At 43.7% G+C, this 24,439-nt stretch overlaps 2 protein-coding genes across 3 annotated transcripts; both read right to left on the minus strand.

Moving 5' to 3' along the window:
- Positions 1-2,069: 2,069 nt before the first annotated feature.
- Positions 2,070-9,416, minus strand: LOC109881374 (P2Y purinoceptor 14-like). Its single transcript, XM_020473524.2, has 2 exons — positions 8,588-9,416; positions 2,070-2,212 (listed from the first exon to the last, which is right to left on the minus strand). Exons 1-2 carry the CDS (start codon positions 9,414-9,416, stop codon positions 2,070-2,072), a joined length of 972 nt encoding a protein of 323 aa, XP_020329113.2.
- A 5,745-nt stretch (positions 9,417-15,161) lies between these two features.
- LOC109881377 (P2Y purinoceptor 12) lies at positions 15,162-22,354 on the minus strand. 2 transcript variants are annotated; one of them, XM_031796931.1, is made up of 3 exons: positions 22,175-22,298; positions 21,354-21,618; positions 15,162-20,631 (listed from the first exon to the last, which is right to left on the minus strand). In XM_031796931.1, the coding sequence occupies exons 2-3, from the start codon at positions 21,603-21,605 to the stop codon at positions 19,762-19,764; spliced, it is 1,122 nt and encodes a 373-aa protein (XP_031652791.1). In that variant the 5' UTR covers positions 21,606-21,618; positions 22,175-22,298; the 3' UTR covers positions 15,162-19,761. The 2 variants fall into 2 exon arrangements, with proteins under 2 accessions (XP_031652791.1, XP_031652792.1); XM_031796932.1 differs by having other exon boundaries at positions 18,902-20,631; positions 21,354-21,613; positions 22,175-22,354.
- Between the last annotated feature and the right edge of the window lie 2,085 nt (positions 22,355-24,439).

Genomic DNA, 24,439 nt, shown 5'->3' on the forward strand with positions numbered 1-24,439 from the left:
AGTATCTGGTCTCTGTCAAGACTAAGTTGCTTGGGCCGGAGAGAGGGGAGTGGCCAAGCGTGTATCTCTTGGCTCCACAATGTCTGTGTGCCAGTCAATGTGTCTCTGTGATCTTGTCAAGATAGGATGGATTTGATATATGCCTGTTGATATGGAGGATTGGTTTATGGTTCTGAGTTTGAGAAAATAACATAGTTTAGGAGACAAAGCTGAACGATAAATTATGCCGATGCTGTCTGGCTATGTGTGTCTTTGCTATAAAGGATCTCAGTTGCAATGTGTAAGGGACTCTCAGAGAATTCATTGATAGACACTGAATTGATCTGAGAGTCACAGGGTTGTGATGGAGCTCATATAATTAAAGATGGACTTTGTGATAACTAACTCTGACTTGTGTGTGGTTTGCTCTCATGATTTGGTAAATAAAGGACATTTCCACGAGATGCTCCACCCTATGTCACTCCTGGTTGTGACACAGCCCGGCATCGAACCAGGGTCTGTAAGGACGAATCCAGCACTGAGATACAGTGCTTTAGACCTCTGCTCCACTCTGGAGGCCTGTTCACTGGCTGCCACGAGAGGCGTAGTCAGGTGTTGTCAGGTTCATGAGAAGGTCAGCGGCCACAAGGTTCTTCAGATACACCATGAAGGTTGAGCTCAGGTGTAGGGAGACTCAGGACACGAACCCATTCAACAGCAAGGCAAGCGGGAACATATATGGGATAACCACATCTAGGTCGCCATGATTGAAAGAGCCACAGTCCAGATGAAGAATGGGGATGTCTGGTTAGGTGTCAGGCTAGATGCCAGTCTGAAGTCGGTTAGATGTCAGGTTAGGTGTCAGGTTAGATGCCAGTCTGAAGTCGGTTAGATGTCAGGTTAGGTGTCAGGTTAGATGCCAGTCTGATGTCGGTTAGCTGTCAGGTTAGATGCCAGTCTGATGTCGGTTAGATGTCAGGTTAGGTGTCAGGTTAGATGCCAGTCTGATGTCGGTTAGGTGTCAGGTTAGATGCCAGTCTGATGTCGGTTAGATGTGAGGTTAGGTGTCAGGTTAGATGCCAGTCTGATGTCGGTTTGGTGTCAGGTTAGGTGTCTGGTTAGGTGTCTGGTTAGATGCCAGTCTGATGTCAGGTCAGGTGTCAGGTTAGGTGTCTGGTTAGGTGTCAGGTTAGATGCCAGTCTGAAGTCGGTTAGATGTCTGGTTAGGTGTCAGGTTAGATGCCAGTCTGAAGTCGGTTAGGTGTCAGGTTAGGTGTCAGGTTAGGTGTCAGGTTAGGTGTCAGGTTAGGTGTCAGGTTAGGTGTCTGGTTAGATGCCAGTCTGATGTCGATTTAGATGTCAGGTGTCAGGTTAGATGCCAGTCTGATGTTGGTTAGATGTCAGGTTAGATGCCAGTCTGATGTCGGTTAGGTGTCAGGTTAGGTGTCAGGTTAGATGCCAGTCTGAAGTCGGTTAGGTGTCAGGTTAGATGCCAGTCTGATGTCGGTTAGATGTCAGGTTAGACGTCAGGTTAGGTGTCAGGTTAGGTGTCAGGTTAGATGCCAGTCTGATGTCGGTTAGGTGTCAGGTTAGGTGTCAGGTTAGATGTCAGGTTAGATGCCAGTCTGATGTCGGTTAGATGTCAGGTTAGATGTCAGGTTAGATGCCAGTCTGATGTCGGTTAGGTGTCTGGTTAGGTGTCAGGTTAGATGTCAGGTTAGATGCCAGTCTGATGTCGGTTAGATGTCAGGTTAGGTGTCTGGTTAGATGTCAGGTTAGATGCCAGTCTGATGTCGGTTAGGTGTCTGGTTAGGTGTCAGGTTAGATGTCAGGTTAGATGCCAGTCTGATGTCGGTTAGATGTCAGGTTAGGTGTCTGGTTAGGTGTCAGGTTAGATGCCAGTCTGATGTCAGGTTAGACGTCAGGTTAGACATCAGGTTAGGTGTCAGGTTAGGTGTCAGGTTAGATGCCAGTCTGATGTCGGTTAGGTGTCAGGTTAGACATCAGGTTAGACGTCAGGTTATGTGTCAGGTTAGGTGTCAGTCTGATGTCGGTTAGATGTCAGGTTAGGTGTCAGGTTAGGTGTCAGGTTAGATGCCAGTTTGATGTCGGTTAGGTGTCAGGTTAGACGCCAGGTTAGGCGTCAGGTTAGGCGTCAGGTTAGGCGTCAGGTTAGGCGTCAGGTTAGGCGTCAGGTTAGGCGTCAGGTTAGGCGTCAGGTTAGATGCAGCATCTGAAAAAAGGGAAAAGGAAAAGATACAGTTTATAAAAAGAGAAATATCTCAGTCTAATCCATTGTTTGGAAATATCTCAGTCTAATCCATTGTTTGGAAATATCTCAGTCTAATCCATTGTTTGGAAATATCTCAATCTAATCCATTGTTTGGAAATATCTCAGTCTAATCCATTGTTTGGAAATATCTCAATCTAATCCATTGTTTGGAAATATCTCAGTCTAATCCATTGTTTGGAAATATCTCAATCTAATCCATTGTTTGGAAATATCTCAGTCTAATCCATTGTTTGGAAATATCTCAATCTAATCCATTGTTTGGAAATATCTCAGTCTAATCCATTGTTTGGAAATATCTCAGTCTAATCCATTGTTTGGAAATATCTCAGTCTAATCCATTGCTTGGAAATATCTCAGTCTAATCCATTGTTTGGAAATATCTCAGTCTAATCCATTGTTTGGAAATATCTCAGTTTAATCCATTGTTTGGAAATATCTCAGTTTAATCCATTGTTTGGAAATAGCTCAGTTTAATCCATTGTTTGGAAATATCTCAGTTTAATCCATTGTTTGGAAATAGCTCAATCTAATCCATTGTTTGGAAATATCTCAGTCTAATCCATTGTTTGGAAATATCTCAGTCTAATCCATTGTTTGGAAATATCTCAGTCTAATCCATTGTTTGCCAAATGATAAACTTTTTCAAGGGCTCTCCTAGGTCTATATGAAAACACTGAGAATTTAACATGATTTAATATAACTTAACATGATTCAACATGATTTAAATGATTTGCATTAGTCAATGCATTGTATTGGTTCTCTTTTGTTAGCATTAGCCTATAGAGAACCAAGGGAAGGAAGCTTAGCCTATAGTGAACCAAGGGAAAGAATCTTAGCCTATAGTGAACCAAGGGAAGGAAGCTTAGCCTATAGTGAACCAAGGGAAACAAGATTAGCCTATAGAGAACCAAAGGAAGGTAGCTTAGCCTATAGAGAACCAAGGGAAGGAAGCTTAGCCTATAGGAAATCAAGGGAAGGAAGCTTAGCCTATAGTGAACCAAGGGAAGGAAGCTTAGCCTATAGGAAATCAAGGGAAGGAAGCTTAGCCTATAGTGAACCATAAAACAGCTCACCTAGCAACCTGAAGGGAGACACCCAGGCAGTTGTAAAACTGAATGTATTCAACTGAAATGTGTCTTCCGTGTTGAACCCAACCCCTCTGAATCAGAGAACTGCTTCCATAATCGGCATCCATGGAACAGTGTGTTAAATGACGGATCTTTACCTTGTCAGCTCGAGCATCCTTTCGGTCACTGGCCCAACGCTCTAACCACTCTGCTACCTGTCGTTCCCCCAAGAAGACAATCAGTAGTCCGACCGTACGGTGTTGTAGTGCTTCTACCACTGTAAATTCACGGTGTGAACCTCCTAACCGCCTAACCTCCTAACCACCTAAAATCCTAACCACCTAAAATCCTAACCACCTAAAATCCTAACCACCTAAAATCCTAACCACCTAAAATCCTAACCTCCTAACCACCTAACCTCCTAACCTCCTAAAATCCTAACCACCTAAAATCCTAACCTCCTAAAATCCTAACCTCCTAACCACCTAAAATCCTAACCACCTAAAATCCTAACCTCCTAACCACCAAAAATCCTAAACTCCTAACCTGCTAAACGCCTAACCTCCTAACCTGCTAACCTGCTAAAATCCTAACCTCCTAACATCCTAAAGCTCACACCTTGACCTTCCCTGAAATGACTCAAGATGGCTTTAAATGTACGGACAGAGGAAAATCCAGGGAAACAGAGTGACGCTGAAGCAACAGCACGACACCACCGTATGGTTATGATATTGTGAATCTCTAATGCAGTGTATCATTTGCACAACATTATTTTAACCCAGATAGTCTCGTTTTGACATACTGTAGACTAATCTGGCAACCAAAAATATATTATATTTAACCTAATAGGACCATGTTATTCCTTTATGGCTATGTTTCTTTTTATAGTATACAATGCTGTTGTGGAAAATTAGATCCCAAAAATTAATGTAGAGACTTTAATTGTATAAATGTAATTGTATAATTGAAAAGGCTTTAATACAAGCAGCTGCATCGGAGATTCACCTCTGATTTCACAGGGAATAACTTGAAAAGTAAATGGTTCCATGTCCCTTATACAGTCGGAGGTGATAATACAATCCTATTGGTTACACAACAGTTATTCTATAGGTTGACAACTGTTCCAGAACACAATTGCTTTGTGTTTTAGGGTGCAAACATACCAGGAGTCTATGAAAGGCAGGACATCACAGTCCAACACAGAACATATCCCCATCGAGAAGTTGCAACAGCTCCAACCTAAATTCTGCCACCACAATACGATATACTTTGTTATTCATTTAGATGGAAATTCATTTTGTGAATTCAACATACAAACACACAATACAGCATAATAATACAATATGGAAAACACTGGAAAGCTAATAGTTAGCATGGGGGCCATCTGACCATAACATCCTCATAACCTGCAACAAAGGGTGACTGGATGATGGGAGAGCGCTAACCTCAACAAGGGGGTTGCTACGGTGACATATGGCGTTGTTTTAAGACGGTCACACTATGGATCATTTAGCTATTGGATATAGAATTTTAGGACCCCTGTAGGTATCAAAACAAATATGTAAATATGCTAGAAACACATTGAATAACATTCAAAAGAGGAAAACGTCAATCTGAAGGAACAAGGTTTTGAAGTGTGTGTCCTATGTCTAGGAGATATAAGACAGCTCAGGAATAAATTTTATTAGATTTTTTTGACACATATTTAACCCCCTTTTTTTAATGTGGCACAAAACTACCTCTATGAACAAATCCATAGTAGGCCTACAACACATGTAACTAGTAGGATAGTACATCACACCATGTGGATTCATTTCTAATATAATTAGTACGATAGTACATCACACCATGTGGATTCATTTCTAATATAATTAATACGATAGTACATCACACCATGTGTAATAACCCAAACTCTCTAATATTACTGGTAGGAGAGTTAACCTTCCACCAGATGAGAGCATGAAAAGATAGTTCAGAAGAGTTTTTATTTTCTATACAGGCACAGGAGTCTTATCGGCTCTTTAACCAGCCATGCTTTCGTTCTCCGTAACTTGTTGTTGTACATATTGTAATGTTGCTGCTACCATCTCTTATGTGCCGAAACGAGCTTTCTGAACATCAGAACTGAGATTGCTAACCTCAAAATTTGACGAAGAGTATTTCTTTAATGAGTCGGATGGGAGGGATATACTACAGACACCCGATCAGGCCCAGATCCCCGTGATTCGCTGGAGAAGGAAACTGAGATTGAGGCAAAAGATCAGGGTGCCTTGTTGAGGATCAGGCGACGAGTGGCTAATCTGCCCTTGCCTTCCGTTCTGCTAGCTAACGTTCAATCGCTGGAAAAGAAATGGGACGAACTCAAAGCACGTATAACCTACCAACGGGACATTAAAAACCGTAATATCTTATGTTTCACCGAGTCGTGGCTGAACGACGACATTAAGAACATACAGCTAGCGGGTTATACACTCTATCGGCAGGACAGAACGGCAGCCTCTGGTAAAACACGGGGCGGGGGCTATGCATTTATGTAAACAACAGCTGGAGCACGATTTCTAAGGAAGTGTCGAGGTTTCGCTCACCTGAGGTAGAGTATCTCATGATAAGCTGTAGACCACACTATCTACCAAGAGTTTAACTGTATTAATTGTAGCAGTCTACATATCACCACAGACTGATGCTGGCACTAAAACCGCACTCAATGAGCTGTATACCACCATAAGCAAACAGGAAAAGGCTAATCCAAAGGTGGCGCTCCTGGTGGCCTGGGACATTAACGCAGAGAAACTTAAATCAGTTCTAATTTCTACCAGCATGTTAAATATGCAACAAGAGGGAACAAACGTCTAGTCCACACACAGAGACACGTACAAAGCTCTCCCTTGTCCTTCATTTGGCAAATCTGACCATAATCCTATCCCCCTGATTCCTGCTTACAAGCTAAAAATTAAAGCAGGAAGCACCAGTTACTCAGTCTATAAAAAAGTGGTTCGATGAAGCAGATGGTAAACTACAGGACTGTTTTGCTAGCGCAGACTGGAATATGTTCCAGGATTCTTCCGATGGCATTGAGGAGTACACCACATCAGTCACTGGCTTTATCAATAAGTGCATCGAGGACGTCGTCCCCACAGTGACTGTACATACATACCCCATCCAGAAGCCATGGTTTACAGGTATCATTCGCACGGAGCTAAAGGGTAGAGCTGCCACTTTCAAGGAGTGGGACTCTAACCCAAAGCTTATAAGAAATCCTGCTATGCCCTGCGACGAACCATCAAACAGGCAAAGCGTCAACTCGCCAGATGTTGCAGGGCCTGCCAACTATTACAGACTACAAAGGCAAGCACAGCCGAGTGCTGCCCAGTGACACAAACCTACCAGACAAGCTTAATAACTTATATGCTCGCTTCGAGGCAAGCAACACTGAAACATGCATGAGAGCGTCAGCTGTTCCGGACGACTGTGGGATCACGTTCTCCTCAGCCGATGTGAGTAAGACCTTTAAACAGGTCAACATTCACAAGGCCGCAGGGCCAGATGGATTACCAGGATGTGTACACCGAGCATGCGCTGACCAACTGGCAAGTGTCTTCACTGACATTTTCAACCTCTCCCTGTCTGAGTCTGTAATACCAACATGTTTCAAGCAGACCACCATAGTCCCTGTGCCCAAGAACACTAAGACCCGTAGCCCTCACGTCTGTAGCCATTAAATGCTTTGAAAGGCTGGTCATGGCTCACATTAACACCATTATCCCAGAAACCCTAGACCCACTCCAATTTGCATACTGTCCCAACAGATCCAGATCTAGGAACACCTATGAGAGAATGTTATTCATTGACTACAGCTTAGCATTCAACACCATAGTGCCCTCATCACTAAGCTAAGGATCCTGGGACTAAACACCTCCCTCTACAACTGGATCCTGGACTTCCTGACGGGCCGGCCCCAGGTGGCAAGGGTAGGTAACAACACATCCGCCACGCTGATCCTCAACACAGGGGCCCCTCAAGGGTGCGTGCTCAGTCCCCTCCTGTACTCCCTGTTCACTCATGAATGCACGGCCAGGCACGACTCCAAGACCAACATTACGTTTGCTGATGACACTACAGTGGTAGGCCTGATCACGGACAATGATGAGACAGCCCATAGGGAGGAGGTCAGAGACCTGATTGTGTGGTGCAAGGACAACATCCTCTCCCTCAACGTGATCAAGACAAAGGAGATGATTGTGGACTACAGGAAAAGGAGGACCAAACACACCCCCACTCTCATCGACGGGGCTGTTGTGGAGCAGGTTGAGAGCTTCAAGTTCCTTGGCGTCCACATCACCAACAAACTAACATGGTCCAAGCACACCAAGACAGTCGTGAAGAGGGCATGACAAAACCTATTCCCCTCGGAGACTGAAAAGATTTGTCATGGGTCCACAGATCCTCAAAAGGTTTTACAGCTGCACCATCGACAACATCCTTTCGGGTTGCATCACTGCCGGGTAAGGAAACTGCTCGGCCTCCGACTGCAAGGCACTACAGAGGGTAGTGTACATCACTGGGGCCAAGATTCCTGCCATCCAGGACCTCTATACCAGGCTGTGTCAGAAGAAGGCCCTAAAAATGGTCAAAGACTCCAGCCACCCCAGTCATAGACTGTTCTCTCTGCTACCGCACGGCAAGTGGTACCGGAGCGCCAAGTCTAGGTCCAAGAGGCTCCTAAATAGCTTCTACCCCCAAGCCATAAGACTCCTGAATAGCTAATCAAATGGATACCCAGACCATTTCCATTGCCCCCCCCCGCGCAACGCTGCTGCTGCTACTCTCTGTTATTATCTATGCATAGTCACTTTAATAACTCTACCTACATGTACATATTACCTCAATTACCTCGACACCGGTGCCCCTGTATATAGCCCCACTATTGTTATTTACTGCTGCTCTTTAATTATTTGTTATTCTTCTCTCTTACATTTATTTAGATTTTTGGGGGTATTTTCTTAACTTCATTTTTGGTTAAGGGCTTGTAAGTAAGCATTTCAATGTAAGGTCTACACCTGTATTACTAGTATTCGGCGCATGTGACAAATAACATTTGATTTCATTTGATTTGAGTCTCCCAGGGGAGTCTCCTGTGTTTTGGTCTGATCCTCCGCAGTGTTGGGATCGGACCCTCTCCCAGTGAGCCAGCAGCAGGTCCCAGGTGGGAGACGGAGGGTCTTGAACAGGGTGGTTCTGAAGGACTTACAGAGGAAGAAGTAGATGAGAGGGTCCAGACAGACGTTCATGGCTGACATCCACAAGGTGATCTTTTTAGAGATCCGGAAGGTAGCCTTAGCGCAGCTGGTTGTTTGGGTAACCTGAAACTGGGTGTAGGGGATGCGTATGGCGTGGTAGGGGCCAAAACACACCAAGAAAACCACCAAAACCAAAAACACCCGCACGTTAGTCTTATGCCTCCCCTCGTCATTGCTGCTTTCTGATTTCCTGTATGATTTAAAAACCTTCCTTGATATGCATACGTAGCAGAAACAAATAAGAACACACACCACCCAGAAGATTGAGCTGTTGAATATGACCGCGCCTCTGTGCAAACCGTGTCCTGCTTCGCTCTTCATTTCCATACAGGCTTCATTAGTCTTGTTGGTGGGATCCTGATTGGTCAGGATCATGGTTGGAATGACATCAGTGGCCAACAGCACCACCCAGATGGAGGCAGACAGCACTTTGCCAAAGACCAGGTTCTGACCCAACAACCTGCCACAGGGCCTGACGATCTTGAAGAAGCGGTCCAGACTGATGAGGCCCAATAGAATTATGCTCATGTACATAAAGAGATAGAAAATAACATCAGAGGAGCGACAGGCAAAGGCCTTCAGAGCCAGAGGAGCGCTGGGCAGGATATTGGCTGCTTTGAGAGGGATGGTCAGGGTCATGAGAAGGTCAGCAGCCAGAAGGTTCTTCAGATACACCATGAAGGTGGACGTTGACTGAAGGCGCATGCAGACCCAGACTGCTACCCCATTGATGATGAGGGCCGGGATGAACGACAGGAAGTAGAGACTTGTTATAGTCATATTTATGGTATCTTCATTAAAGCCACAGTCCAGTGGAGGGGAAAGTGATGGCATTGTGGCTACTAGATTTGAGGAATCTGAAAAATATGCAGAGCAAGAAAGAAAATTCAAATAAAAATGTATTTCTACATTTAAAGGGGAAATCTGAGATCGGTACATACATTTTTAATGAATTCAATGTAGTAATTGTTTCTTGATGAATATAATTTAAGAATTTAAATGCTTCCTGTGCTTATTTCAACTGTCATATCCCATCAGAACCTCAAATATAAGTTTGTTTCATTTGTAAACCATGTCATTGTAAAAAACACTGTCTTCAAAACATGTTCAATGGAGAATTGTCGAAATATCATTCATTTAACCCTCAAACGACCAACATATTTGACATGGATTCTCAACTGGGGTCATTTAGACCCCAACAAGAAACTATTGGAAAAAGCACTACTCATAGCAACATATCAAATGATTTCTTGTCAAAACATAGACATTGCATATTCTCTAAATTAAAATAAGATTATTTTCTTCTTCTTATAATGTGCAGGTTTCTTTAAATTAGCCACCTTTTGCCTTGATGACAGCTTTGCACACTCTTGGCATTCTCTCAACCATCTTCACCTGGAATGCTTTTTCAAAAGTCTTGAAGGAGTTCCCACGTATGCTGAGCACTTGTTGGCTGCTTTTCCTTTACATCTCAATTGGGTTGAGGTCGGGTGATTGAGGAGGCCAGGTCATCTGATGCAGCACTCCATCACTCTCTTTCTTGGTCAAATTGCCCTTACACAGCCTGGAGGTGTTTTGGGTCATTTTCCTGTTGAAAAACAAATGATAGTCTCACTAAGTGCAAACAAGATGGGATGGCAAATCACTGAAGAATGCTGTGGGAGCCATGCTGGTTAAGTGTGCCTTGAATTCTAAATAAATCACAGATTTATTGTGTCGCCAGCAAAGCACCCCCACAGCTCCTCCATGCTTCACGGTGGGAACCACACATGCGGAGATCATCCATTCACCTACTCTGCATCTCACAAAGCCACAGCGGTTAGAACCAAAAATCTCAAATTTGTTTCTTGGCCCAAGCAAGTCTCTTCTTCTTATTGGTGTCCTTTAGTAGTGGTTTCTTTGCAGCAATTCGACCATGAAGGCCTGATTCACGCAGTCTCTTCTTAACAGTTGATGTTGAGATGTGTCTGTTACTTGAACTCTGTGAAGTATTGATTTGGGCTGAACTTCCTGAGGCTGGTAAATCTAACGAACTTATCCTATGCAGCAGAGGTAACTCTGGGTCTTCCTTTCCTGTGGCGGTCCTCATGAGAGTCGGTTTCATCAAGGCGCTTGAATTTACCACAGGTGGACTCCAATCAAGTTGTAGAAACATCTCAAGGACGATCAACAGAAACAGAGCTCAATGTTGAGTCTCAAAGTTTCTGAATACTTATGTAAATGTGATATTTTAGTTATTAATAAAAACCTGTTTTTGTTTTCTCATCATGGTGTATTGTGATGTCATTATGGGGTATTGTGATGTCATTATGGGGTATTGTGTGTAGATTTATGAGGGGAAAAAAACGATTGAATCCATTTTAAAATAAGGCTGTAAAGTAACAAAATGTGTAAAACGTCAAGGAGTCTGAATGCTTTCCGAATGCACTGTATCGGTCTATCTTGTCAAAATCAGTGATACATATCCTCCCCACTCTCTGGCGGTACGGATAACTTGTTATTATGTTTTCTGAGAAACCTAGATTCAAATAAAGATCCTATTTATCAAATGAGATGTTTTGTCTAGGGTCAAAATGACCCAAAGGACTTTAAGTCCATGTTGATACAGAAACGTTAAACAATTATTTCGATTTGTTTAGAACAAGTTGATTTGACAATATGAACATTTTGAAGAATCAAAAGTATACCCCAGGCCGTAGTTTGAGGGTTATAAGTTAGAACATGAATGTACCAATCACAGATTTCCCCTTTTAATGCTATTCCTTTTATTTAAGAACATTTGACAATATGGTTCATTTTCATTGTGTGAATTGATACTCTGTGGTTATTGTAAAATACAATTGATAGCATACACAAGTCTTATGATTGTGATAAGAAACTTCACAAGAAAAATGTCTGAAAAGAATCCAAAACGTATTCTTTCTTTGTCAAAGGCATGCTTTTGTCAGATTTGTTATATTTGCATACATTCTTTGTCATGAGAGAATAGCTAGTGAATTTACATTCTTCCAATTCAAAACAGTGAAAATATTATTTAAGACAACAACAACAACAACAAAAAGAGTCGAGGATGTGTTCATATAAATCAAATCAAATCAAATCAAATCAAATGTATTTATATAGCCCTTCGTACATCAGCTGATATCTCAAAGTGCTGTACAGAAACCCAGCCTAAAACCCCAAACAGCAAGCAATGCAGGTGGAGAAGCACGGTGGCTAGGAAAAACTCCCTAGAAAGGCCAATACCTAGGAAGAAACCTAGAGAGGAACCAGGCTATGTGGGGTGGCCAGTCCTCTTCTGGCTGTGCCGGGTGGAGATTATAACAGAACATGGTCAAGATGTTCAATGTTCATAAATGACCAGCATGGTCGAATAATAATAAGGCAGAACAGTTGAAACTGGAGCAGCAGCATGGCCAGGTAGACTGGGGACAGCAAGGAGTCATCATGTCAGGTAGTCCTGGGGCATGGTCCTAGGGCTCAGGTCAGTTGAAACTGGAACAGCAGCATGGCCAGGTGGACTGGGGACAGCAAGGAGTCATCATGTCAGGTAGTCCTGGGGCATGGTCCTAGGGCTCAGGTCCTCCGAGAGAGAGAAAGAAAGAGAGAAGGAGAGAATTAGAGAACGCACACTTAGATTCACACAGGACACCGAATAGGACAGGAGAAGTACTCCAGATATAACAAACTGACCCCAGCCCCCCGACACATAAACTAAATAAATAAAGTAAAAAGGAATGTCTCTGCATGGAGGAAGGTCACTACAATGTCTCTGCATGGAGGAAGGTCACTACAATGTCTCTGCATGGAGGAAGGTCACTACAATGTCTCTGCATGGAGGAAGGTCACTACAATGTCTCTGCATGGAGGAATGTCACTACAATGTCTCTGCACGGAGGAAGGTCACTACAATGTCTCTGCACGGAGGAAGGTCACTACAATGTCTCTGCATGGAGGAAGGTCACTACAATGTCTCTGCATGGAGGAAGGTCACTACAATGTCTCTGCATGGAGGAAGGTCACTACAATGTCTCTGCATGGAGGAAGGTCACTACAATGTCTCTGCATGGAGGAAGGTCACTACAATGTCTCTGCATGGAGGAAGGTCACTACAATGTCTCTGCATGGAGGAAGGTCACTACAATGTCTCTGCATGGAGGAAGGTCACTACAATGTCTCTGCATGGAGGAAGGTCACTACAATGTCTCTGCATGGAGGAAGGTCACTACAATGTCTCTGCATGGAGGAAGGTCACTACAATGTCTCTGCATGGAGGAAGGTCACTACAATGTCTCTGCATGGAGGAAGGTCACTACAATGTCTCTGCATGGAGGAAAGTCACTACAATGTCTCTGCATGGAGGAAGGTCACTACAATGTCTCTGCGTGGAGGAAGGTCACTACAATGTCTCTGCGTGGAGGAAGGTCACTACAATGTCTCTGCATGGAGGAAGGTCACTACAATGTCTCTGCATGGAGGAAGGTCACTACAATGTCTCTGCATGGAGGAAGGTCACTACAATGTCTCTGCATGGAGGAAGGTCACTACAATGTCTCTGCATGGAGGAAGGTCACTACAATGTCTCTGCATGGAGGAAGGTCACTACAATGTCTCTGCATGGAGGAAGGTCACTACAATGTCTCTGCATGGAGGAAGGTCACTACAATGTCTCTGCATGGAGGAAGGTCACTACAATGTCTCTGCATGGAGGAAGGTCACTACAATGTCTCTGCATGGAGGAAGGTCACTACAATGTCTCTGCATGGAGGAAGGTCACTACAATGTCTCTGCATGGAGGAAGGTCACTACAATGTCTCTGCATGGAGGAAGGTCACTACAATGTCTCTGCATGGAGGAAGGTCACTACAATGTCTCTGCATGGAGGAAGGTCACTACAATGTCTCTGCATGGAGGAAGGTCACTACAATGTCTCTGCATGGAGGAAGGTCACTACAATGTCTCTGCATGGAGGAAGGTCACTACAATGTCTCTGCATGGAGGAAGGTCACTACAATGTCTCTGCATGGAGGAAGGTCACTACAATGTCTCTGCATGGAGGAAGGTCACTACAATGTCTCTGCATGGAGGAAGGTCACTACAATGTCTCTGCATGGAGGAAGGTCACTACAATGTCTCTGCATGGAGGAAGGTCACTACAATGTCTCTGCATGGAGGAAGGTCACTACAATGTCTCTGCATGGAGGAAGGTCACTACAATGTCTCTGCATGGAGGAAGGTCACTACAATGTCTCTGCATGGAGGAAGGTCACTACAATGTCTCTGCATGGAGGAAGGTCACTACAATGTCTCTGCATGGAGGAAGGTCACTACAATGTCTCTGCATGGAGGAAGGTCACTACAATGTCTCTGCATGGAGGAAAGGTCACTACAATGTCTCTGCATGGAGGAAAGTCACTAATTCAATGTCTCTGCTTACATGTGAGCTATGCTACTGCAACGTATTTTCTACGTCACCTAATACACTTCCTGGAAATGGGCAAGAGGTCAAATAGACACACTGTGTTAGTTATTAGTATCTTCAGCTTTCGCCACAATTTAATATGTTGTGAAAGCTGTTGTGAATGCATTGTAATGTTTAAAAAAGAAATATAACTGATTTAATTTTGCTAGGAATAGTAGCTGCTGCCTTAACCTCTTTCTGTTCTGGTTAGAGACAGTTTGTGCTGTTCGGTGAAGGGAGTAGTACACAGTGTTGTATGAGATCTTCAGTTTCTTGCCAATTTCTCACGTAGAATAGCCTTCATTTCTCAGAACAAAAATAGACTGACGAGTTTCAGAAGAAATGTCTTTTTTTCTGGCCATTTTGAGCCTGTAATCGAACCGCCCAATGCTGACGCTCCAGATACTCAACTAGTCTAAAGAAGTCTAAATAAGCCCAGTTTTATTGCTTCTTTAATCAGAACAACAGTTTTCAGCTGTGCTAACATAATTACCGAGGGGTTTTCTAATGATCAATTAGCCTTTTAAAATGATAAACTTGGATTAGCTAACACAACGTGCCATTGGAACACAGGAGTGATGGTTTCTGGTAATGGGCCTCTGTGCGCCTATGTAGATATTCCATAAAAAAATAAGCCGTTTCCAGCTACATTTACAACATCAACAATTTCTACACTGTATTTCTGATCAATTTGATGTTATTTTAATGGACAAAAAAAACGTGCTTTTCTTTAAAAAACAAGGTCATTTCTAAGTGACCACCAAAACTGTTGAATGGTAGTGTACATTTAATAATATGACCCAGGAATCAATCCTGGTGTTGCTAGAGCCGTGCTCTAAGAACTGAGGCGTATGATGTTGTTGTTGTCATGAATGATGCACTGCTGATAGCACCACAGGCTATAAATGGTGGAATAGTATTTCTCCTAACGGTTCCCCCGGATTCCGCATGTTACGGAGGTTATGCATTTTTATATTATTCTCATGGGGAAGTTGCTGTTTTTGCTTCTTCAAAAGATCAGACCTCATCAGATTAGATGTGAGGATGCCGTGTACTCAATTCAATTTCAATTGAAGGACTTTATTGATATGAGAAACACATGTTAACATTGCCATAGCAAGTGAGGTAGATAATAAACAAAAGTGAAATAAGCAATAAAAAATTTACAGTAAACAGAACAAAGACATTTCAAATGTCATATTATGTCTATATTATCATGACTCAGGATATGACCCAGATGTAGACACCGGAGGCAGATAGTACAGTTCTCAGATCATTTATTATAAACAAGGGGCAAAGGGCAGAATGAGGACAGGCAGAGGTTTGTGATCAGGTCAGAGTCAGGCAGGTACAGGGCGGCAGGCAGCCTCGGGGTCAGGGTGGGCAGAGGTTCGTAATCAGGTCAGAGTCAGGCAGGTACAGGACGGCAGGCAGGCTCGGGGTCAGGGTGGGCAGAGGTTCGTAGTCAGGTCAGAGTCAGGCAGGTACAGGGCGGCAGGCAGGCTCGGGCCAGGGCAGGCATAGGGGGCAAAACTGGGCAAAACTAGGAAACAGGACTTGAGGAACAGGAAGATGGATAAGCAAGCTGGTAAGACTTGACAAGACAAGACGAACTGGCAACAGACAAACAGAGAACACATGTATAAATACACAGGGGATAATGGGGCAGATGGGCAACACCTGCATGGGGGTGGAGATGAGCACAACGACAGGTGAAACAGATCAGGGTTTGACACCCTCCAGTGTTCTACCTGGGTGCATACTTGGTTGACCAGGGTCCCGACGATGGTATGCAGTGATGAGGGCTGGGTCCAGGATGTTCCTAGCGGGGACCCAGCACCTCTCCTCCGAGCCATAACCCTCCCAGTCAACCAGGTACTGGAATCCCCTGCCCCGTGGCCAAACGTTCAGGAAGCGCTTCACCGTGTATGCCGGTTGGCCATCGATGAGACGGGGAAGAGGGGTGGGCCTGGAAACATGAGACAAAAGGCTGTGAGACATAGGTTTAGTCCTAGACACATGAAAGGTGGGATGTTTATGGGGCAACAGAAGATGAACAGCAGAGGGGCTAAGAATCTTGGAGATGGGGAAAGGACCAATTAAATGGGGATACAGTTTGCAGGACTCTACCCAGAGGGGCAGATCCTGAGTGGACAGCCATACTACGCAGGCCAGTCAAGAAGAATGAGCCCATTCCGCCGAAGTCGGTCCCTCTCCTTGTTCGGGCGACGTTCGGCGGTCGGCGTCGCCAGCCTTCTACCCATCGCCGATCCATGGAGATGAGTGGAAGACAGCTTTCAGTACCACCTCAGGGCACTATGAGTACCTCGTCATGCCGTAAGGGTTGATGAATGCGCCATCAGTCTTCCAAGTTTTTGTAGACGAGATTTTCAAGGACCTGCACGGGCAGAGTGTAGTGGTGTATATGGATGACATTCTGATATACTCCGCTACACGTGCCGAGCATGTGTCCCTGGGGCGCATTGTGCTTGGTCGCCTGTTGGAGCATGACCTATACGTCAAGTCTGAGAAATGCCTGTTCTGCCAGCAGTCCATCTCCTTCCTAGGGTATCGCGTTTCCACCTCAGGGGTGGAGATGGAGAGTGACCGCATTTCAGCTGTGCGTAATTGGCCGACTCCCACCACGGTAAAGGAGGTGCAGTGGTTCTTAGGGTTTGCCAACTACTACCGGAGGTTTATCCAGGGTTTTGGTCAGGTAGCGGCTCCCATTACCTCACTGCTGAAGGGGGCCCAGTGCGCATGCAGTGGTCAGCTGAGGTAGACAGGGCTTTTAGTCACTCTTCCTCTAACCTCTCTCCCTTTCAGTGCGTACTGGGGTACCAGCCGGTTCTGGCGCCTTGGCATCAGAGTCAGACCGAGGTTCATGCCGTAGACGACTGGTTCAGGTGCGCAGAGGAGACATGGGAGGCTGTCCATGTTCACCTTCAGCTGGCCATGCTGCGCCAAAAGGAGAACGCAGATCGCCACCGCAGTGAGGTCCCGGGGGACCAGGTCAGGCTCTCGACCCGAAACCTGCCCCTCCGCCTGCCCTGCCGGAAGCTGGGTCCGCGGTTTGTGGACCCATTTAAAGTCCTGAGGAGGGTGAACGAGGTTTGTTATAGGTTACTTCCACCCGATTACCGTATTAACCCCTCGTTCCATGTGTCTCTCCTCAGGCCGGTGGTGGCTGGCCCGCTCCAGGAGTCTGAGGTGCGAGAGGTTCCTCCGCCCCCTCTGGACATCGATGGGGCCCCGGCGTACTCTGTTCGCTCCATACTGGATTCGAGGCGTCGAGGCGTCGGGCGAGGGGCCTTCAGTATCTCATGGAGTGGGAGGGTACGGTCCGGAGGAAAGATGCTGGGTTCCGGTCGAGGACGTGTTGGGTGACGATGCCAATAGAGTGCCCATCCAATGCTTTGACGTCCTTGGGAATGGAGAGGGGTTGTGTGGGGATTCCCAGCTCCGAAACCAGGGTAGTGTCCATAAAGCTCTTGTTTGCCCCAGAGTCTATGAGCCAGAGTCTATGAGCACCTGGAAAGATTTGGACCGGTCACCCCACAACAGGGTAGTTTGGACAGGGGTGCGAGAAATCCCCGTGCGGCTCACCAGAGTACTAGTACCTATTTGATGAGCCTGGTTCTTTAATAACTTCTTCAGGATTGCCTGGTCTCCTGCGGGACGGTTGAGCTAATGTAGGCTAATGCGATAAGCATGAGATTGTAAGTAACAAGAATGTTTCCCAGGACATAGACATTTCTGATATTAGCAGAAAGCTTAAATTCTTATAAAAACCTCTTAAGGATTTGTCCCTTTTTTCAATTTTCACCTAACATGACATACCCAAATCTAACTGCCTGTAACTCAGGCCCTGAAGCAAGGATATGCAAATTCTTGGTACCATTTGAAAGGAAATTCTTTGAAGTTTGGAATGTAGGAGAATATAACACAACAGACCTGGTAAATGATAATACAAAGAAATCTGTATAGGGCATCAATAGGGCATTGGGCCACAACGAGTCAGAACAGTTTCAATGCACCTTGACGTGTCTGGAACTGTATTGGAGGGATGCAACACCATTCTTTCACAAGGGATTCCATCATTTGGTGTTTTGTTGATGATGGTTGGAAACGCTGCTCCAGAAGTGTTCAATTGGGTTGAGATCTGGTGACTGAGACGGCCATGGCATATGGTTGAAATAGTTTTTATTCTCATCAAACCATTCAGTGACCACTTGTTCCCTATGCATGATGGCATTGGTCATCTTATTGCGTCATTCCCATGGTAGCCAAAATAATAGCCAAAATAATGGCCTGCTCAGCATGATCGGACACTAATTGCTTAGTTAACTCAGGAACCACACCTGTGTGGAAGCACCGGCTTTTGATATAATTTGTATCCCTCATGTACTCAAGTGTTTCCATCATTTGGGCAGTTACCTGTAGATTAGTATAAAACCTAAAAAAAACATCTTATCAGGCACATGGGCCGCTGGCCATGTCACATTTTAAAACGTGTGTATATATATATATATATATATATATTTTATTATTTTTTTTGAGCGTGTGTCAATTTCTACCAGCACACCCAACAACAAAAATTGTCCTCCCCATCTGGCATTTGCCAAAATTGCCAGATGGCCAATCCGCCCCTGCAGCAACAGGCTACACCCTCTCACCTCCCCATAGACCATCTGTTAAATAGGTTGTATAATGTCTGACATACAGAACGGCTAGCTTTCAGTTAATCGTCTGAAATCAGGAGATTTATCCCTTAGATATCGTATTGATGTGTTGAAGAATGGTTTTTATATACATGAATAATTTAATAGAAGAGAAAAAACAATCACATGTCACATTTTTATGCTGTAAAGAACGTTTTGCTGACTCTATCCTGTACATGACAGGCATAAGTACTGTGCCATGGTTATACATAATTACAGGGGAAGTACGTATGTCTCTTATTTCAGTTCCTAGGCCAAAACAGTGATGAAGTCAAAGCAGAATGCCAGTGTAGGGAACTAAGCTGTTACGAGAAAGACAGGGTGAGTTCCTTGGCATGAGGTTACGGTGATGTTTAGAGGGTGTTATAACATTCTACTGACTGTAACAGACTGGTGTAACAGACTGGTGTATCAGACTGGTGTATCAGACTGGTGTATCAGACTGGTGTAACAGACTGGTGTATCAGACTGGTGTAACAGACTGGCGCAACAGACTGGTGTATCAGACTGGTGTATCAGACTGGTGTAACAGACTGGTGTATCAGACTGGTGTATCAGACTGGTGTATCAGACTGGCGTAACAGACTGGTGTATCAGACTGGTGTATCAGACTGGTGTATTAGACTGGTGTATCAGACTGGTGTATCAGACTGGTGTATCAGACTGGTGTATCAGACTGGTGTAACAAACATAGAGCTATTATTGCTGTACTGGAACAGCTGCTCTGCATATTATCATAATCATCACTGGCTAAAATATTGTTTCTCATTGGAAGTTTACATTGATTGTTCCCATTGCCCAGGCATTTTAATGAACACACAGTTCAGTTTAGTCAACCTTCCAGGAGAGGGCAGTATGATCCTCTGTGAAACATTCATCAGATCTTCACGATACATAGATAGAACATAGAGTTTTAGTTACCTATTACCTAAATACAGATAGATTACATAATAGATGTGTCTCCCAGGGGAGTCTCCTGTGTTTGGGTCTGATCCTCCGCTGTGTTGGGATCGGACTCTCTCCCAGTGAGCCAGCTGCAGGTCCCAGGTGGGAGACGGAGGGTCTTGAACAGGGTGGTTCTGAAGGACTTACAGAGGAAGAAGTAGATGAGAGGGTCCAGGAGGGAGTTGAGGGAGGACAGCCAGAGTGTACTCTCCTTCAGCTGGAAGAAGAACAGCTTGAGGTTGCAGTCAAACATGTGTACCCTCGTCTGGCTCAGGGTGTACGGTACGCGGGAGAAGTGGAACGGCACGAAGCACACAAAGAACACAGCCAGCACCAGGAAGACATTTGAACTTACACTCTTCCTCCGGGGCTGGCGCTGTCCTTCAACATTACCCCTGCCAGTACCAGGGTTGTGTATGGCTCCAGTAGAACGGCATGCCCTGGTGCGGGCGTATGAACTGTACAGTTCTTTGGTGATGAGTGTGTAACACACTATCACTGTCACCAAGTTCCCCCAGAAGATTATCTGGCACACATAGTTGACCACCTCATGCCAGAGCAGCCCAGCCTCCGTTTTAAGAACGCTGCACTTGAAGTAGGCCGAGGTGGGGCTGTGGCTGGTCAGGATCATGTTGGGCAGGGAGAGGGTCAGCAGGGAGGCCCAGATAGCCACAGAGAGCAGCTTTCTGTGGGTCAGACGGGCCATGTTGGTCACCTTGAAGGGCTGGAGGGTCTTCCTGCAGCGGTCGATGCTGATGAGGCCGAAGAAGAGGATGCTGATGTACATGGTGAGATAGAAGAGCACAGAGGAGACACGGCAGACAAAGACACGCAGACCCACTGATGCCATGTTGGAGTCAGACAGCACCTGAAGGAAAAACACATCTTTATTGTCTTTATTAAGGTTAGTGATTTAATGGCTTTAAAAAAATATATGTTTTAAAATAGTTGTATCAATATTATATTTATTATCTTTAGAATCAATACTTCCATTGTTTTTGTTATACACTTTATTCATATTATCTTCATTATCACTACTATCATTATTATCATTATCACTACTATCAATATTATCATTATCGTTATTATCAGTATTATCATTATCACTACTATCGGTATTATCATTATCGTTATCGCTACTATCAGTATTATCACTACTATCGGTATTATCATTATCGGTATCGCTACTATCAGTATTATCATTATCGCTGCTGTCAGTATTATCATTATCATTATCGCTACTATCTGTATTATCAGTATCATTATCACTACTATCGGTATTATCGTTATCGCTACTATCAGTATTATCATTATCGGTATCACTACTATCAGTATTATCACTACTATCGGTATTATCACTACTATCATTATTATCATTATCATTATCACTACTATCAGTATTATCACTACTATCAGTATTATCAGTATTATCATTATGATAAAAAATATGATCATTATTATCAATATTATCATTATCGTTATTATCATTATGATAACAATTATTGTAATTTTTATCAATATTATCATTATTATCATTATGATTAAAATTATCATTATGATTTATTATCATTATTATCATTATAACTGCACCTTGAAGGGGAAGGTGAGGGTCATGAGGACGTCGGCCACCACAATGTTCTTGAGGTAGATGATGAAGTGGGAGCGGCTGGGGATGCTGAAGAACACCCACACTGCCAGGCCGTTGAGCGACAGGCCCAACAGGAAGAGGAGGGAGTAGAGAACAGGAAACACCACCGTCTTCAGCACGTTGTCACGGGAACAGTTGCTGTTGGTGAAGTTGTTATTGACAGGGGTCAGGGCCAGTTCTGTTGTGTTGTCCATGTCGAGGGCTGTGCTGTGCAAAGCAAAACAAAATAGGTGAAAGTTGCACAGCGCTTTAATCTTCCTAATTTCATCCATTACTACAGTCAGTTTATCATTATTATCATTATCATTATTATCAATCTTATCATTATTATCAATATTATCAACATTATCATTATTATCAATATTTTCAACATTATCGTTATTATCAATGGTAACAACATTATCGTTATCGACATTATCATTGTCGATATTATCAACATTATCGTTATCGTTATTATCATTCTCGTTATTATCATTGCGTACTATTATCATCATCGTTTACTGTCAGGATGACTGGATTAGAGACAATAGAACTGCCCTCCCATTCAAAAATGCTGTTTTAATTTAATACAAATGTTTAATACACTTACAAAATGCACCTGTAGATGGACTTGAACATCCATGAAGCCATTACAATTAACAAAGCTTAAATATTGAACTTTTAGGTTTAATATCTTATTCCCTGTTTTACATGTTTAACATTTTGTTCATGTCCTGTTGACAGATGTTGAGTAATTCTGTCTCATGTGTCTGAGTGAACCCACCTGATGCTTCCCGCTCAGGGGAAGATTGAGACAGTCTTCTTCTCTCTCGGCAGATTGGAATTGTTAGGTCGTCTGCTTGAGATGCAGGCGTATAGGTTCTTCAAGTCAGTGAAATGAATGAAAATCCACCTCTCTCTATTTAAATATCTGTCAATCTGGTATGACTAGTACACGTGGGACATTCTTCCCCTCTTCTGCTTTTTGTTTCCTGTCATAGACGCGACAGCACAACAGCAACATCCTCCCATGAATGTTCTCCTGTTGCACAATCTGACCATCAATATATAGGTATGTTTAGTCATGGTCAATGCTGTTTCCATGCTGGGCATTTGCAGGTGCGTGTGTGTGTGTGTGGGGGGGGTTTACTATGCCGAATACAATGTGTGTTTTTTTGTTACCAGAAGTCATTAATTTTTTTATTTAGATCTTTAGTCAACAAGTTATATCAATTTTTAAGCACCCCTTATCATTGGCTGGACCAGACCAAGGATAACAAAAACACATGGCAAAAGGATGTCTTATGAGCCAGACCTTTTAAGGAAACATCACTGTCCTCACAAATCTGTATGTCCTCTTCACTCTGCGGCTATACGACATCACAGATTGGCACAGGCCTTGAAACATCACGATGCACCCTACTGTGATGATCGTTTGACCAGGAAATGTGGGATAATGTGTGATCTAAAGAGCGCCGTGACAGTCCTACCAATAACAACCCTATTATGACCTCACGACCCTGGAATGTCTGCTTCTGGTTCTTTATGACATCACAACTCCACATGACATTATTCCAGTATCAAATGTTCACATATCCCTCCAGTCCATTAATTACAATGACAAAACAAGGTGAAACTGAGACAGGGCTTGTTGCTAGGAGCAACGGCTTACCTAAAGAGATATACTTGAGTCAATGTTTCTGTCTCTCGGGTAATGTATTGTGTCAGTTACATAACTGTGCTTCTCCCCTGGATATAATGTTAGGGCTGCCAGACATGACTTAATCTCCTTCAGGACAGTGAACGATGTATTTGGAAATGTTCCATCTATTAAAGTTGAAATCCTAATAAAAGGCTGCCACCAGATGTAATGGTCTGTAATGCACCGTGGAGCCCAAGATATTACACATTCAGTCTTGGTTAGTTTAAAAATAAACTTTTGTCATATTAATTCAAAAATAATCTCCATGTTTGAATGCAGTACACACAGTCTTGTACAGCTAAAATTGTGGGGACAGAATTCAGTCCAATTCAAAATCCTATTTTTATAACCCAAACCCATGCTCTTACCTGTACCCTAACCCTAACCATAACCTTATTCCAAAAACCTAACCTTAACCATGGCTCCTAGCTCCTAGCTCCTCACCCTAAACCTAAGCCTAAACCTAACCCTAAAACTAACTCTAGTTCCTAAACCTAACCCTAGCTCCTAACCCTCAATGCAATTCTAACCCTAAGACTAATTCTAACATCAAATGTTTGTTTGTTAACTATTCTTGTGGAGACTTCTTCACACACACACACACACACACACACACACACACACACACACACACACACACACACACACACACACACACACACACACACACACACACACACACACACACACAACACACACTATTTCCTGCCCATCTTCAGTCTTCACTACCCTGAGACTGAAATGGTAACCTACTTATCCTCAACTTAACCCAGAGAAGATAGTAAATGTACATTAGGCATGAGATGTAATGGGACATGTGGGCCTCCCGGGTGGCGCAGTGGTTAAGGGCGCTGTACTGCAGCGCCAGCTGTGCCACCAGAGACTCTGGGTTCGCGCTCAGGGTTGGATGCGCGCTGTGTTAAGAAGCAGTGCGGCTTGGTTGGGTTGTGTATCGGAGGACGCATGACTTTCAACTATCGTCTCTCTTGAGCCCGTACGGGAGTTGTAGCGATGAGACAAGATAGTAGCTACTAAATCAATTGGATACTACAAAATTGGGGAGAAAACTGAGAAAAATAAAAAGTAATGGGACATGTTATGTATATTCTGTGTGAGAGCACTTTATCTACTGTATATTCTGTGTTAGAGGACTTTATCTACAGTATATTCTGTGTGAGAGCACTTTATCTACAGTATATTCTGTGTGAGAGCACTTTATCTACAGTATATTCTGTGTGAGAGCACTTTATCTACTGTATATTCTGTGTGAGAGCACTTTATCTACAGTATATTCTGTGTGAGAGCACTTTATCTACAGTATATTCTGTGTGAGATCACTTTATCTAC

Source organism: Oncorhynchus kisutch, linkage group LG18 (assembly GCF_002021735.2).
Source record: "Oncorhynchus kisutch isolate 150728-3 linkage group LG18, Okis_V2, whole genome shotgun sequence".
Lineage (NCBI taxonomy): Eukaryota > Metazoa > Chordata > Actinopteri > Salmoniformes > Salmonidae > Oncorhynchus > Oncorhynchus kisutch.

Coding starts and splice junctions, on each gene's coding strand:
- LOC109881374 (XM_020473524.2), bottom strand. CDS start 9,416: ATGACTATAACAAGTCTCTACTTCCTGTCGTTCATCCCGGCCCTCATC. Junction 2,213..8,587: donor TCTCATCTACTTCTTCCTCT/GTAAGTCCTTCA, acceptor CCCTTTTTTCAG/ATGCTGCATCTAACCTGACG.
- LOC109881377 (XM_031796931.1), bottom strand. CDS start 21,605: ATGGACAACACAACAGAACTGGCCCTGACCCCTGTCAATAACAACTTC. Junction 20,632..21,353: donor CCCTCACCTTCCCCTTCAAG/GTGCAGTTATAA, acceptor TTTTTCCTTCAG/GTGCTGTCTGACTCCAACAT.